Genomic DNA, 11,153 nt, shown 5'->3' on the forward strand with positions numbered 1-11,153 from the left:
GCTCGTTCATGGCAAACTGCTGCCCGATGCAGTTCCTGCGGTGAGAGAACAACACGGCATCAGGCTGTGGGGTGTCCAGGGTGAGGGATCCAGTGCTCTTAGTGGCCAAAAAAATCAGTAAGGATTGTGAGGAGAACAATTGGCTGATCAACTGATTGACCTGGGCTTAAGAAACTGATCTTGAGGGCATGGTGAGGGGTCCAGACCGGGTAGATTCACATTCTGGGTTGGGGCTCTCTCTAGTTGTGACTCACCCACCCAGCACCTGCCAGGGACATGAATATGCTAGTGGCAAGAAGAAGGTCCCTGGAACTCACCCTGCCTTAGAGTCACCACAAACCCAGCATGGTCCCCTTGATGAGGACTTTTAGGCTGCTTAATTTTAAAATGGCTTATGATGAGGATTTTTAGGCTGGTTAGTTTTAAAACTACAGATGAGATTCAGGCTCCAAGGAGTGGAATTTGTTTGCCCCTTTGTTGGGAAACATTTACATTTCTAAGGGAAACCTCTATGTGTGAAGATGCCTCCCTCTCTGTGCCAGGAAGAGGGGGGGATGGTCTTATCTCTAGAGGCTCTTGGTCAATGCCAGAGGCAAGAACTTAAGTTGGTTGCTGTCTGGCAATCTCATGTAACTGGTTTAGGGTGGTGGTGTCTAACCTTTCTAACCTTTACTTAATCCGATTTGATTCTTGTCTAAAAGTCATGGGATCACCCAATGACCAGACCCCACCCGCACTGATACCATTTTAACTTTTTTTCATGTTCTTTCCTTTGTCTTGTAAAGAGATGAATCATATACCTATGCCTTATAAAATTAGCCCTAACCCTCAACTCGGGGCAGCAGCAGGAGCTCTGACTGCCCGTGGGTCCTGTCCCCACATACCAGCTCTGGCTGCCCATGGGTCCTGTCCCCATGTCAGCGGGGGCAGCAGCAGCTGCTCTGCCTGCCCGTGGGTCCTGTCCCCATGCCAGCGGGGGCAGCAGCAGCTGCTCTGACTGCCCATGGGTCCTGTCCCCATGCTATTCCACACTATTCTCTAAATAAAAGAGCACTACTGCCAGATCTTGAGAGTCTAAGAAATCTTTCTTTCGACTCCTCGGCTCACCGACCCCGCATCACCCTCATCATAGAGTTCCCCAAAATGATGCCTCCCCCACACTTTCCATCCTCACCCGCCCTGCTGCTCACGTCTGGGGAGGTTGGGCCTCTCCTTACCTGGGCCCAGCGGAGAAGGGTATGAAGGCAAAGGGATGGTGCCTGGCCACGTTCTCAGATGAAAAGCGCAGGGGGTCAAAGACCTGAGGGGACAGGCCTTCCTTAAACACCTGCCAGGTGCTGGGGGAGGTGGGCTCCCACAGCCTCCCACCCCATCGGACCCCAGGCCCGAGGATGGGGTACCTCAGGGTCGGGCCACACTGCGCTGTTCCTATGGAGGGCGTAGATGTGCAGAGAGACCAGGCTGCCTGCGGGCAGAGCAGAGGTCTGGTGACCAGGTGGTCCTGGGACAGCCAGGTCTACCTCCTCACTGGGCCAGGATCCCCCAGTGTCCCCACAGCTGGGCACCAGCCTCTGCTTGAGCACTGCCACTGACAGACCCTTCTCTACCACCCTCAACACATCAAAGGGCTTTTGATCATCGTCACACCTGCCTCCTGCAGCCCCAGCTCTGGGCACAGCACCCGGCACAAAAAGGAGCACTGAAGCTACCCCACCACGAGGTAGGACAGGCAAGGACGATTACACACTTTCCGCTTTCAATTAACTGACTATCAGGGGAAGTTGTTATCCATAATGTTATTCTATCAATAGTAACAGCTACCATTCATTGGATGCTTACTATGTGCCAGATACCAAGATAAACTTTCTTTACACAGCCACCACTTACAGTTGGTCAGGTTGTGCACTGCACAGCATCATAGTCTATGGGAATGATGCTTCCTGAAGTTGTTCAGGGCACAACCTGCATGGTGGTCCATGACAGCCCTGATGGACATTGTCTCTAATCCTGACAACAACCTGGTAAGGCAGGGACTCTTCACACTCCCATTTCATGGAAGAGGAAACAGAGGCTGAGGGGAAGAGGGACCCATTCGTTGTGCAGCCAGGATTGGAGCCAGGCCAAACACAGAGCCTGAGCTCTTCCCCATTGGTGCACAGATTTGGCCAAAGGCACAGAGAGTATCAGAGAACCATCCCCAAAGCCACCCAATCCACCTGCGGGTAGGGAGCGGCCATCCATGAAGCTGACGGGCTTGCTGAGCTGGCGGAACACCTGGGGCACGGGCGGGTAGAGGCGGAAGCTCTCCTTGATGCACATGGTCAAGTAGGTCATCTTGCCCAGATCATCCCTGCCGGCAACACAACCAGGCCGTCCTGGGGATGGGGAGCCTCAGGCTCCCACGGGAAGGCAGGCTCCAGCCCCAGCCTCCCTTTCATCTCCAGCACACACCCGAGAGTCAGAGGGACATAAGCGCTCCAACTGTCCAGGCGAGACTGGACGTGGGGTGGCCACTCAGACCCAGGGGTTCTGGTGCCGCTTGTCTCCATCCCTCCCTCATCTTCACTGCTAGGGAGGGAAAGCACAGGACCCTAGAGGTGTATGTGCACCCAGCCATCAAAGACAATGGCAGCCCTGTGTCTCCCAGGGCCCCACAGAAGCCACACAAGGACAATTCTTTACTTCTGCTTCGTGCCCCCTGTGGAGCTAGAATGGAAAGGAACAGGCGCTGATATACACTGGTCAAATGAGGTAATAAATGCGTGAACAACAGAAATCTCAGGTAAAAGTATAAACATATATGTTTTTATTTTCCCTTTTGCCACCATCAAGCTCAGAATGGTCTAACTACAACTATGTGTAACACTTTATTACAGAGCCCCAAACTCCAAGGTTTTCACTCTGGTCCACTTTCATTTGTATTTTATTATTTTATTAAATAAGTTTCCTTTAAGTTGCTTCAAGCTCTAGATGCAATGAAGTGATCTTAAAATAAATATTTTAATTCACTGCCTCCAGGCTGCGTTCACAGTGTTACCCAGCCTGGAATGCCCAGCCTTCTCTCACTTTGCCTATCTGAGTTTCACCCCTCCCTGGAAAGCCAAATCAAGCCCCACCCATTCTGACTCCTCTGCCCTCAGTAAGGGGCCACTCCATCTTCCCTACTCCAGTGTTTTCTCTAGTTGTGGTCAGATGACTTTGTCTCTAAAAACTCCCCAAGGGGAGCAACTTGGCTCCTCCTCCTCCTCTCCCCACCTGCACCCCCAACAAGACCTGACACACGGCTGGACACGCTGGGAGGTTTCCAACAGCTGACCAATAAAAGTGGGTAGTGAAGACTTCGTCCTCCAAACCTTAGGCCCTGGAATCCTAGGTCAGCCCCCCTCAAGTGAATTTGAAGTTTCTCCCATCGACTGAGCATCTTCTGCGTCCCTGCTGTGGGCATGCCTCGTGGAGCCCAGAGAGAAAGGTGAGGTGTCTGACCAGATGCTAAGGCCTGAGGCGGGGAGGCAGGGAGAGAGGGATGTCAGGACGGAGGTGGGAGCGGAGCCTGTGGGAGATGCCCAGAGATCATGCTGCAAAGAGAGATCGGCATCAATCGGTGTCCTGTTAATGAGTTCAAGCTTGAACCAAGAAACAGAAAACAATGGAAAGGTTTTCAGTGACGGAGTTTGGGAAACAGCCTTTTCTCCTCCCTAGATGACTCTGGAGGCTGCAGAGCACATGCAAAGGGGGTGGAGGGATCAGCTCCCCTGGCTCTCCCAGCTCTGCTCACCCCCGATTCCCGCCTCTTTCTCTCCCAGAGCTCCCTGCCCTCTGAAGGAACCCAGAAGGGTCATCGGATTCTGCCATCAGAGGAGGCCGCACACAAGAAATCAGGCTCCTGTTGAACCTTCTCTCAGGACTCATACCTGGAAAGGCTCTGTTGTGGGAAGATGGGCTCAGGGGTGCGTCCATCACAGCTGCCCAAAAACGTCACTCACTGGTGGGACCAGGAGAGCTGCCACCACCCTCACCTGGCTTCCAGGAGGGCTGTGTCATCCAAGGATGACACCAGACAGCATGGGCACAGTCCTTCCCTGGGGCTGAGCAGGACAGACTGGGCTCACCTGCAGCCTCACTCACCACTGGAAGGAGTCTCGGTCCCCAAGGACCTCGCGCACCTCCTCCCGACAACGCTGCTGGTGCTCAGGGTACAGGGCCATGCAATAGAGAAACCAGGAGATGCCACTGGTGGTGGTGTCATGGCCTTCAAACATGAACGTGTCCACCTCAGCGCGGAGCTCGGCATCTGACAGCTTGATCCCATCTTCATCCTGGGTTAGGGGAGGCATAACGACAAGGCCCAAGACATTTGAGGTGGGTACCAAGAGGAAGCCATAACAGTAGTTGTCACATGAAGGTCCGAGGGAGGGAGGGACAGTTCCTTTTCAGACTGAGGGTTAGAACCTTCCCCCAGATTCCTATCTGTTCTCCCAAGCCCAGCTTCCCTGCCTCCTACTCCAGGGAGCCTTCCCTGATCCCTCTGGCCACGTGAGCTGTGACCTTACACAGCCCTGACTGCCAGTTCTGCTCACTTGACACACAGAATGCCACCTGGTGGAGGAAGGGATCTCCGTCAACGTCCAGCCCCTGTCTCCTCCACTAGACTGTAAGAGTCTGGAGGGCAGGGCCAGGTGTTTCTCATCTTCTGGATGAATGAATGAATGAAGAAAGTCTAAGATTCTATGATTCTAGGGCACTAAGATTCTTCCATCCTAGAAGTCTGGAGCTGGTCTTCAGGCCTTTCAGCCTGTGACCCAACCTCCCTTCTAAGACATCTCTCCCCAGGGCCACGGCCAGACACACCCGGCACCATAACACGTCCAAGCCTGTGCTGATATGTGCCATGGGACAAGGAACAGGTCATGTTTGCAGGAGAAAGAAGACAGCAATGGTTAAGAGCCCCTGCTGCTCTCCAGTGAGCCCCGTCCCAGAGGATGGTGTGCAGGCCCTCTGGGACCAGTTCTCAGCTGGGCAGGCACTCACCCGAGCCCCCAGGAGAATGTCCAGGAAGTCCAGGTGCCTCCGCTTCCGGATCTTCTCCTGCTCTTTCTCATCCTGCAGGGCTGCCTTCCGTTCCCTGATGACCTGGTCTGGGCCAGAGCACAGGGTGTCACTGTCTGGGACCCATCCTCAGCTCTAAGGGGAACCAAGCTCTTGCAAAGGGACAGACCATAGAGGGGCCAAAAGAAGCTGGACTAAAAGCTAGTTTTTCTGCGAGTGGGCCCTGCGGCAAAGGCCCACCTGTGTGGTCGTGGGCCACCTGGCAGGCCCGCAGGAAGCGGCGGCCATGGGGGGTGAGCCAGTAGATGAAGTCGTTGTGGTACTGGAAGGACTCGATGCGCTGCTGTGTCAGCAGAGTGAGCTCACTGACCGCCTGGTAATAGCTACTGTCCCTGCACAGCCGAGAAAAGGAGGGTCTCTCAGACGCTGACCTCCAGCAGAGCCCGAGCAGCTCCATTCCAGAAGCCTCCCCAACTGCAGCGCTTTCTGCCTTCCTCTCCCTGTCCTTAAGTCTCCCCACTAAAGACAGAATCTGTCTCGTCACCATGTTCAAGGCCCTGCTCCCCCCGAGCTGGGGCTCCCCAGGGCAGGACCCTATCTCCTCTGAGGCCAGGGCCCAGGAGTCCTGCCAAGTCTCCCCTCGGACCTGGCCTGGGTGGAGAGTGTGGTCAGCCCCAAGTGCCCCCTGACCTGTGACGCAGGCCAGTGTCTGCTTTGCCAAAGGTGCACTTCATGAGCGTGTCCAGCGCCATGAGGCCCACATCACAGAAGATGTCAAAGCTCTTATCTTCACAAGCCTTCTCCTCCCACTTGTCCTGGAGCAGAGAGAGGGAAAGTAATGTGAGGGGCCTGCTGGACTGGGTGCCCCACCCCTGCCCTCCAGAACCCACAGCCTGTCCTCCTCCCATGCACCCCCGGCCCCTGGCCTGGCCTCCATCATGCCGGAATGCGGGGGTGGGGGTGGGTAGGGGCTGCAGGTCAGAGGGCAGGACCAGAAGGCAGGCTTTGCACATGCACAAGGACACTTCCTCCCAGCCGGGGCAGCCTGCATAGACGGGAAGAGGAGGCCCGAGGGGTGGTGAGCTCCCCAGCACAGTCTGTGAGTAAGTCAGGCCTGCAGTCATGCTGGGGAGGAGTTCCTCCAAAAGGAGGATCCTAGCCCTGGTAACCTCTGGGATTATCAGCCCCAAGACCCTGAGCCTGCCCCCTGACCCCAGCATCCCTTTTAGAGATGAGGTGCTAATGCGGTTGTTTGATGCAGTCAAGGGAGACAGAGAATGAGGAGGAGACACTTTTCACATGTGAAAGACCTTCCTAATATCCTCACACACAGGCAGCCCTCAAATCTGCTACAGTAGGAGCCTTCTTGGAGCCTCACTGAGGCCCTTTGGTCTGCAAGGGAGGGCTGGGTCTCCTGGTGGAGATGAGGGCCAGGGCTGCCTGGCCACTGGGACATTCAGCACCTGGTCAGCACCTGCACTCAGCAGGTGGCAGGTGGAGAAGGCTCAGCACTGCTGTGGCAGGCAGAATGGGGCCTCAGGGCCTCAGTGATTCTCCTCGCTGCCCTCCCCCAGGGAAAGCCAGGTGGGGAGGGTCTGGCCAGCAGCCACAGCCTCCAGGAACCTGACAGGGTGCTCACCAGCATGGTGTGGGCGGAGTTGGCGAACACGGCCACGTAAGGCTTCAGTACATCATAATGGAAGCCAGGCGTGAGCAGCTTGCGGTGCTGGAACCACTTGGGCCCATGAAGGACCAGCAGGCCTTTCCCTGGGGAAAGGATGGGAGAGGGAGTGCTGGTCAGTCCACACAATCCTGCCCCACCCCTGGTAGCCTGGGGACAAGCACAGCCCACCCAATCCCACCCCTGTCCTGCCTGCCCAGCCGCATATCCCCACCCAGCTCTGCCTTCCAGCCACTCAGAAGCCTCACAGCCTCCGTGACACCTGCCTTGGTCCTACCACCCTTCCATTCCTCAGGCTCTGCCCTGTTCACCAAAACCCATCAAATCTCTTAGGACCAATCTAGTGCCACCTCCTCCAGGAAGCTGTTCTGCACACTCACACATTTTCAGAGGCCTGGCCCTGCCTTTCCAGGGAGAAGGACTCAGCCAGCAGGAGAAGGTACCTGAGCCCCATTTCCCGACCAGCCAGGGGATCTTCTGCCTCCTTCCCTGTCTCCCCATGGAGCAGCTGAGCTTAGGAGGGGCCCTTGGGAGCCTGGTAGTCTGGTTAATGGGATAACTGACTAAGTGGACGGGGCAGGGAGTGGCAAAGCAGGGAAGGATCCTGGTCGCCCAGCTCCAAAGCTCTGAGCTGGGAGGGCAGATGCCCACTCACCAATCCACTGAAGGAGGAAGTCATAAAAGTCCAATGCCTTAGGGTCTGCAGGAAAAAGAGAAGATTAGGCCAGCTGGGGACTGGGGGATCCCAGAGGAGGCTTGCTGATAAACAGGATGGGGACTTCAGCTGCCCCGACTCAGGGGGCAGGCCTGGGTTCCTCCCCACATGGTGCCCTAAGACCTTTGTTCTCAGGAAGCCCCACCCTCTCCCAGGAGCACTCACCCCCTCGGCTATACACAGCTTTGGCATAGTCAGGCTCATAGATGTTCAGGAAGCCAAGGAACTGCCCATACCAGAGTGGGTGGGCGTAGGGGAACTGGTGGGCCCAGGACACCACCTTGTCCAGGCTCCCCGTCTGCTGGATCTGAAATGGCAACAGAGGTCCAGGCCACTCAGGAACCCAACACCACCAGCCAGGCCCCAAGACCCTGGGCAGGGAAGAGAGGAGGCCGCCCAGACAGTCCCTTGGAGGGTCTCTCCCTCCTCCTGCACCCCCTCCCAGCCAGTCCCCCAGTCCCATCCATCTCTGGGCTCAGGCCCCTCTCCAGCCCCAGAGCCACTGCTTTAAGCCCAAGCCACCCTCTTATTGCACTTGGCTTGACTCAACAACCCCAAACTGGCCAAGCTGCTTCCATCTCCTTCCTGCTACCAAGACTCTGTCAACACTGCAGCCAGAAAGAGCTTTCTCTTCAGCCTAAAGCTTTTTCATTAGAAAGATTATACCAGCTTGTGCAATACAGAAACACCTCGATTCCACCCCTGTGAAGTCCTTTGACACATTTTTATTGGGGACCTGGCATGTGCAGGACACTGTCTAGACGTCTCAGGGGAATGAAGCAGACATGGTCCTGCCCTTTCATTCTCTGGGGAAGACTGATAATAAGTAAACAGTTAGGTAAAAGCACTACAGACAGTAGTGTCTGTGAAGAAGGAAATAAACCTTGTGCTATGAGACAGACCAACAGGGAGACCTGCTTAGATGGAGTGATCCAGGATGGCTCCTGTTGGAGATGACATTTCAAGTGGAACCCAAAGGATGACAAGGAGCTAGCCAGGGGAAGAGTTAGGGAAGAGCCTTTCTGGTTAGGGAACAGCAGGCACAGAGGCTCTGGGGTGGGAAAGAGTGTGGGGTATTCCAGGAGCTGCCACTTGGTGGGACAGAGGTCTGAGATGAGATTGGAGAAACCATCCAGAGGGAGCTGTGTGCTCTCTGAGGGTTTTATAGCTCAACTACTCACCCAGAGGGGTTTTGTGTAGATAGAGTGTGTGATAAATACTTTTATGAAAACTTCTGCATTGCATTTAATACATCTTGTCCCTCTTTTCAAACTAGTCCATAACCGTTGTGTGGCATTCAAGGCCCTTGACTGACATAACGCCTGGAGGCACCTAGCGCTGGATCCCGCACAGACTAAGCCTCGACTTCCCTCCCTGCAAGCCTCCCCTTCCCAACACCTTCCTCCAAGTCTCCTCCCTGCCTCTCCCGCCACATCCTACTCCCGATCACCCCCAAACTGTACTAGAGAATGTGCTCTGAACATGCCCTGAGATCCTTCCACCTGTGGCTAAGGACTAACCAGACCTTGTCCTGATCCCCTGGGAAGCTGACCTTGGATTACACTCTCCAACTCCGTCTCCCAGGAAACCTGGTAACTGGAGAATGTTAACGGTGTTGCTAGTGTGGAAATTAATCAAAGAAACCGTAACTAAGTTGCAGTCAGGAGGGCCTGGAGCAGGAACACTCACCCCTACCCCATATGTCCATTACCCCAACCAGGAAGAGAGGGATGCTTGCATCTCCGACAGGAACTAAAACTGCTTTAATACTGAAGGAAGATTTCTCTCCCCACCTGGCAACAGCCCAGCCAGTGAGAAATGCTGCAGCCCAGCCAATGAGAAGCTGTTGCCGCCCTGAACTGCTACTTCCCCTCAATGGACTTTCCTCTAGAACAGCCACTCCCGACTCCCCCTTTTTCTGTATGAAACCAGCTCCCCCCTTTGTCTTCTCGATTTGCCTATGGTGCCGTAACGTGCACTTCCCAAATCTCAATTCTTTTGGCTGTTCCCAAATAAACTCATTTTGACAATAAAATAAGCAATTTTGCTTTTGAAGATGACACTCGACAACATGGCTATGGCAAAAATGAACATGGGTTGGTAAATAACTTCTGAACTGCGAAGAACCACGAATGAACTATCAGGAGGACACCATGCTTTGGGCTTCCCTGAGTTTGGTGACTCCTGTAATGTGCGTGGATGCTGCAAGAACCCTGGGATGGTTAGGGGACACTGGAGTTCTGTGGGGCATCGGGATTCTAAGACAGGATGGGCCCACACCCACTGGCGTGGATCGACCATGTCTGTGTGGATGTGGTGAGGAAACAGTGACGCTGCCTTGCTGGCAAGCTGCCCAGATCCTCGGAGTGGACTGATGCTCACTGTGCCCACAGTAGGCTTGTGAGTGTGAATGCTTAGAGCTACGATGGCCTCCTGGGGTGTGGCATCATCTCTGTGCCTTTGCTTAGACCATTCCTTGCTCATGGTACACACTCTAGCCAGGACGCCTGCTGAAATTCCACCTGTTACTCGACATCCAGCTTGAATGCCCTTCTCTGGAAACTTCTCCGGTCCTCCGTGACTGAAATCTCTACCTCCTCTCAGCCTCTCCAGCCCTGCTGGGACCTTATCCACATTGTGCTTCCTGTTACAATTGCTTGCACCCAGAACAAAACAAAATTAACACTGGTAACATTGACATTCATTGACCATTTAATGTGTTCAGACACTGTGCTAATCCTGCTATTCAATTCTTTCCTTTAATTCTCACAAAATGCTATAAAACGGGCACTACCATAATTCCCATTGCACACGTGAGGAAAGGAGGCTTGGTCACATGGTTCATTAGCCATGGAACCTCCACCTCTGGGTTTCCCAAGTGCACAGATCACACTGTGGCATCTCCAGGTCACCGTGGAGCTCTGCACAGGGCCTCAGACACGTCCAGGTGGTGGTCCCACCAGCACTTCCTGTGTGGGAGCAACAGTGCAGATTTCCATTTGTTTTTCCTGCAGGCCCTAGTCTGCCTGCTCTGGCTGGTGTCCAGTTTCACCTCTTGTTTCCACTTTCTGCCTCTGTACGTAGAGAATGGAAGGGGACAGATTTGTGTTGAGTATCTACTATATGCCGGGTTCTATGTGAGGGAGTTCACAGATTGCCTCATGCACCTAACGTGGAACAGATAATTACTCACATGTTACAGATGAGAAAACTGAGGCTCAGAGATGTGAACTGACTTGCCTATTGCTTGTAGGTTAGTAGTGCTCTAACTCAGGTTAGAGCCCCACACACTCTTCTGTACATTGAAGTCTGTCAGGGCTGCTGTGTCAGTTGTGTAAGTTGTGCACTGCGCAATTCAATGTGTGCCATTCATGTTGAGGTCTGTGCAGGTGCTGGTCCCCCTTTTCCTCCCTGTAAAGCGCCCTTTATAGTCATAATCCACTCAACTAACCCATGCTGTATCTTCCTGGAAACAGCCTTGACGAACGACACAGGGCATCTAGTAATGTAGCCCCCTAGGATCTTTCTCTGACCCAAGCCACTTCCCCCAAGGGCCCTGGCGTTTCAGCCTGGCTGCTCTGGTCTCCAGCCACCCATCTGTGCCTTCTCCGGGTTTCCTCTCCTCCAGACCCTCTGCAGAGGCCAGTGTAATCTCCCCACGGATCCCCTCCCTCACTGCCTCTGAACTCGGCATCCTGAGTTGACCCAGGG

At 54.4% G+C, this 11,153-nt stretch overlaps 1 protein-coding gene across 1 annotated transcript; it reads right to left on the reverse strand.

Moving 5' to 3' along the window:
• Window positions 1–4: 4 nt before the first annotated feature.
• LOC124232262 (cytochrome P450 4B1-like) lies at window positions 5–7,905 on the reverse strand (the record flags this gene model as incomplete). Its single annotated transcript, XM_046649225.1, has 11 exons — window positions 7,608–7,905; window positions 7,383–7,427; window positions 6,686–6,813; window positions 5,737–5,861; window positions 5,287–5,438; window positions 5,029–5,135; window positions 4,126–4,316; window positions 2,217–2,350; window positions 1,401–1,465; window positions 1,218–1,300; window positions 5–35 (listed from the first exon to the last, which is right to left on the reverse strand). Coding segments are annotated over exons 1-11 (1,359 nt in total), but the record flags the coding sequence as incomplete, so codon positions are not given.
• Between the last annotated feature and the right edge of the window lie 3,248 nt (window positions 7,906–11,153).

Source organism: Equus quagga, unplaced genomic scaffold (assembly GCF_021613505.1).
Source record: "Equus quagga isolate Etosha38 unplaced genomic scaffold, UCLA_HA_Equagga_1.0 HiC_scaffold_4042_RagTag, whole genome shotgun sequence".
NCBI classification, from domain to species: domain Eukaryota; kingdom Metazoa; phylum Chordata; class Mammalia; order Perissodactyla; family Equidae; genus Equus; species Equus quagga.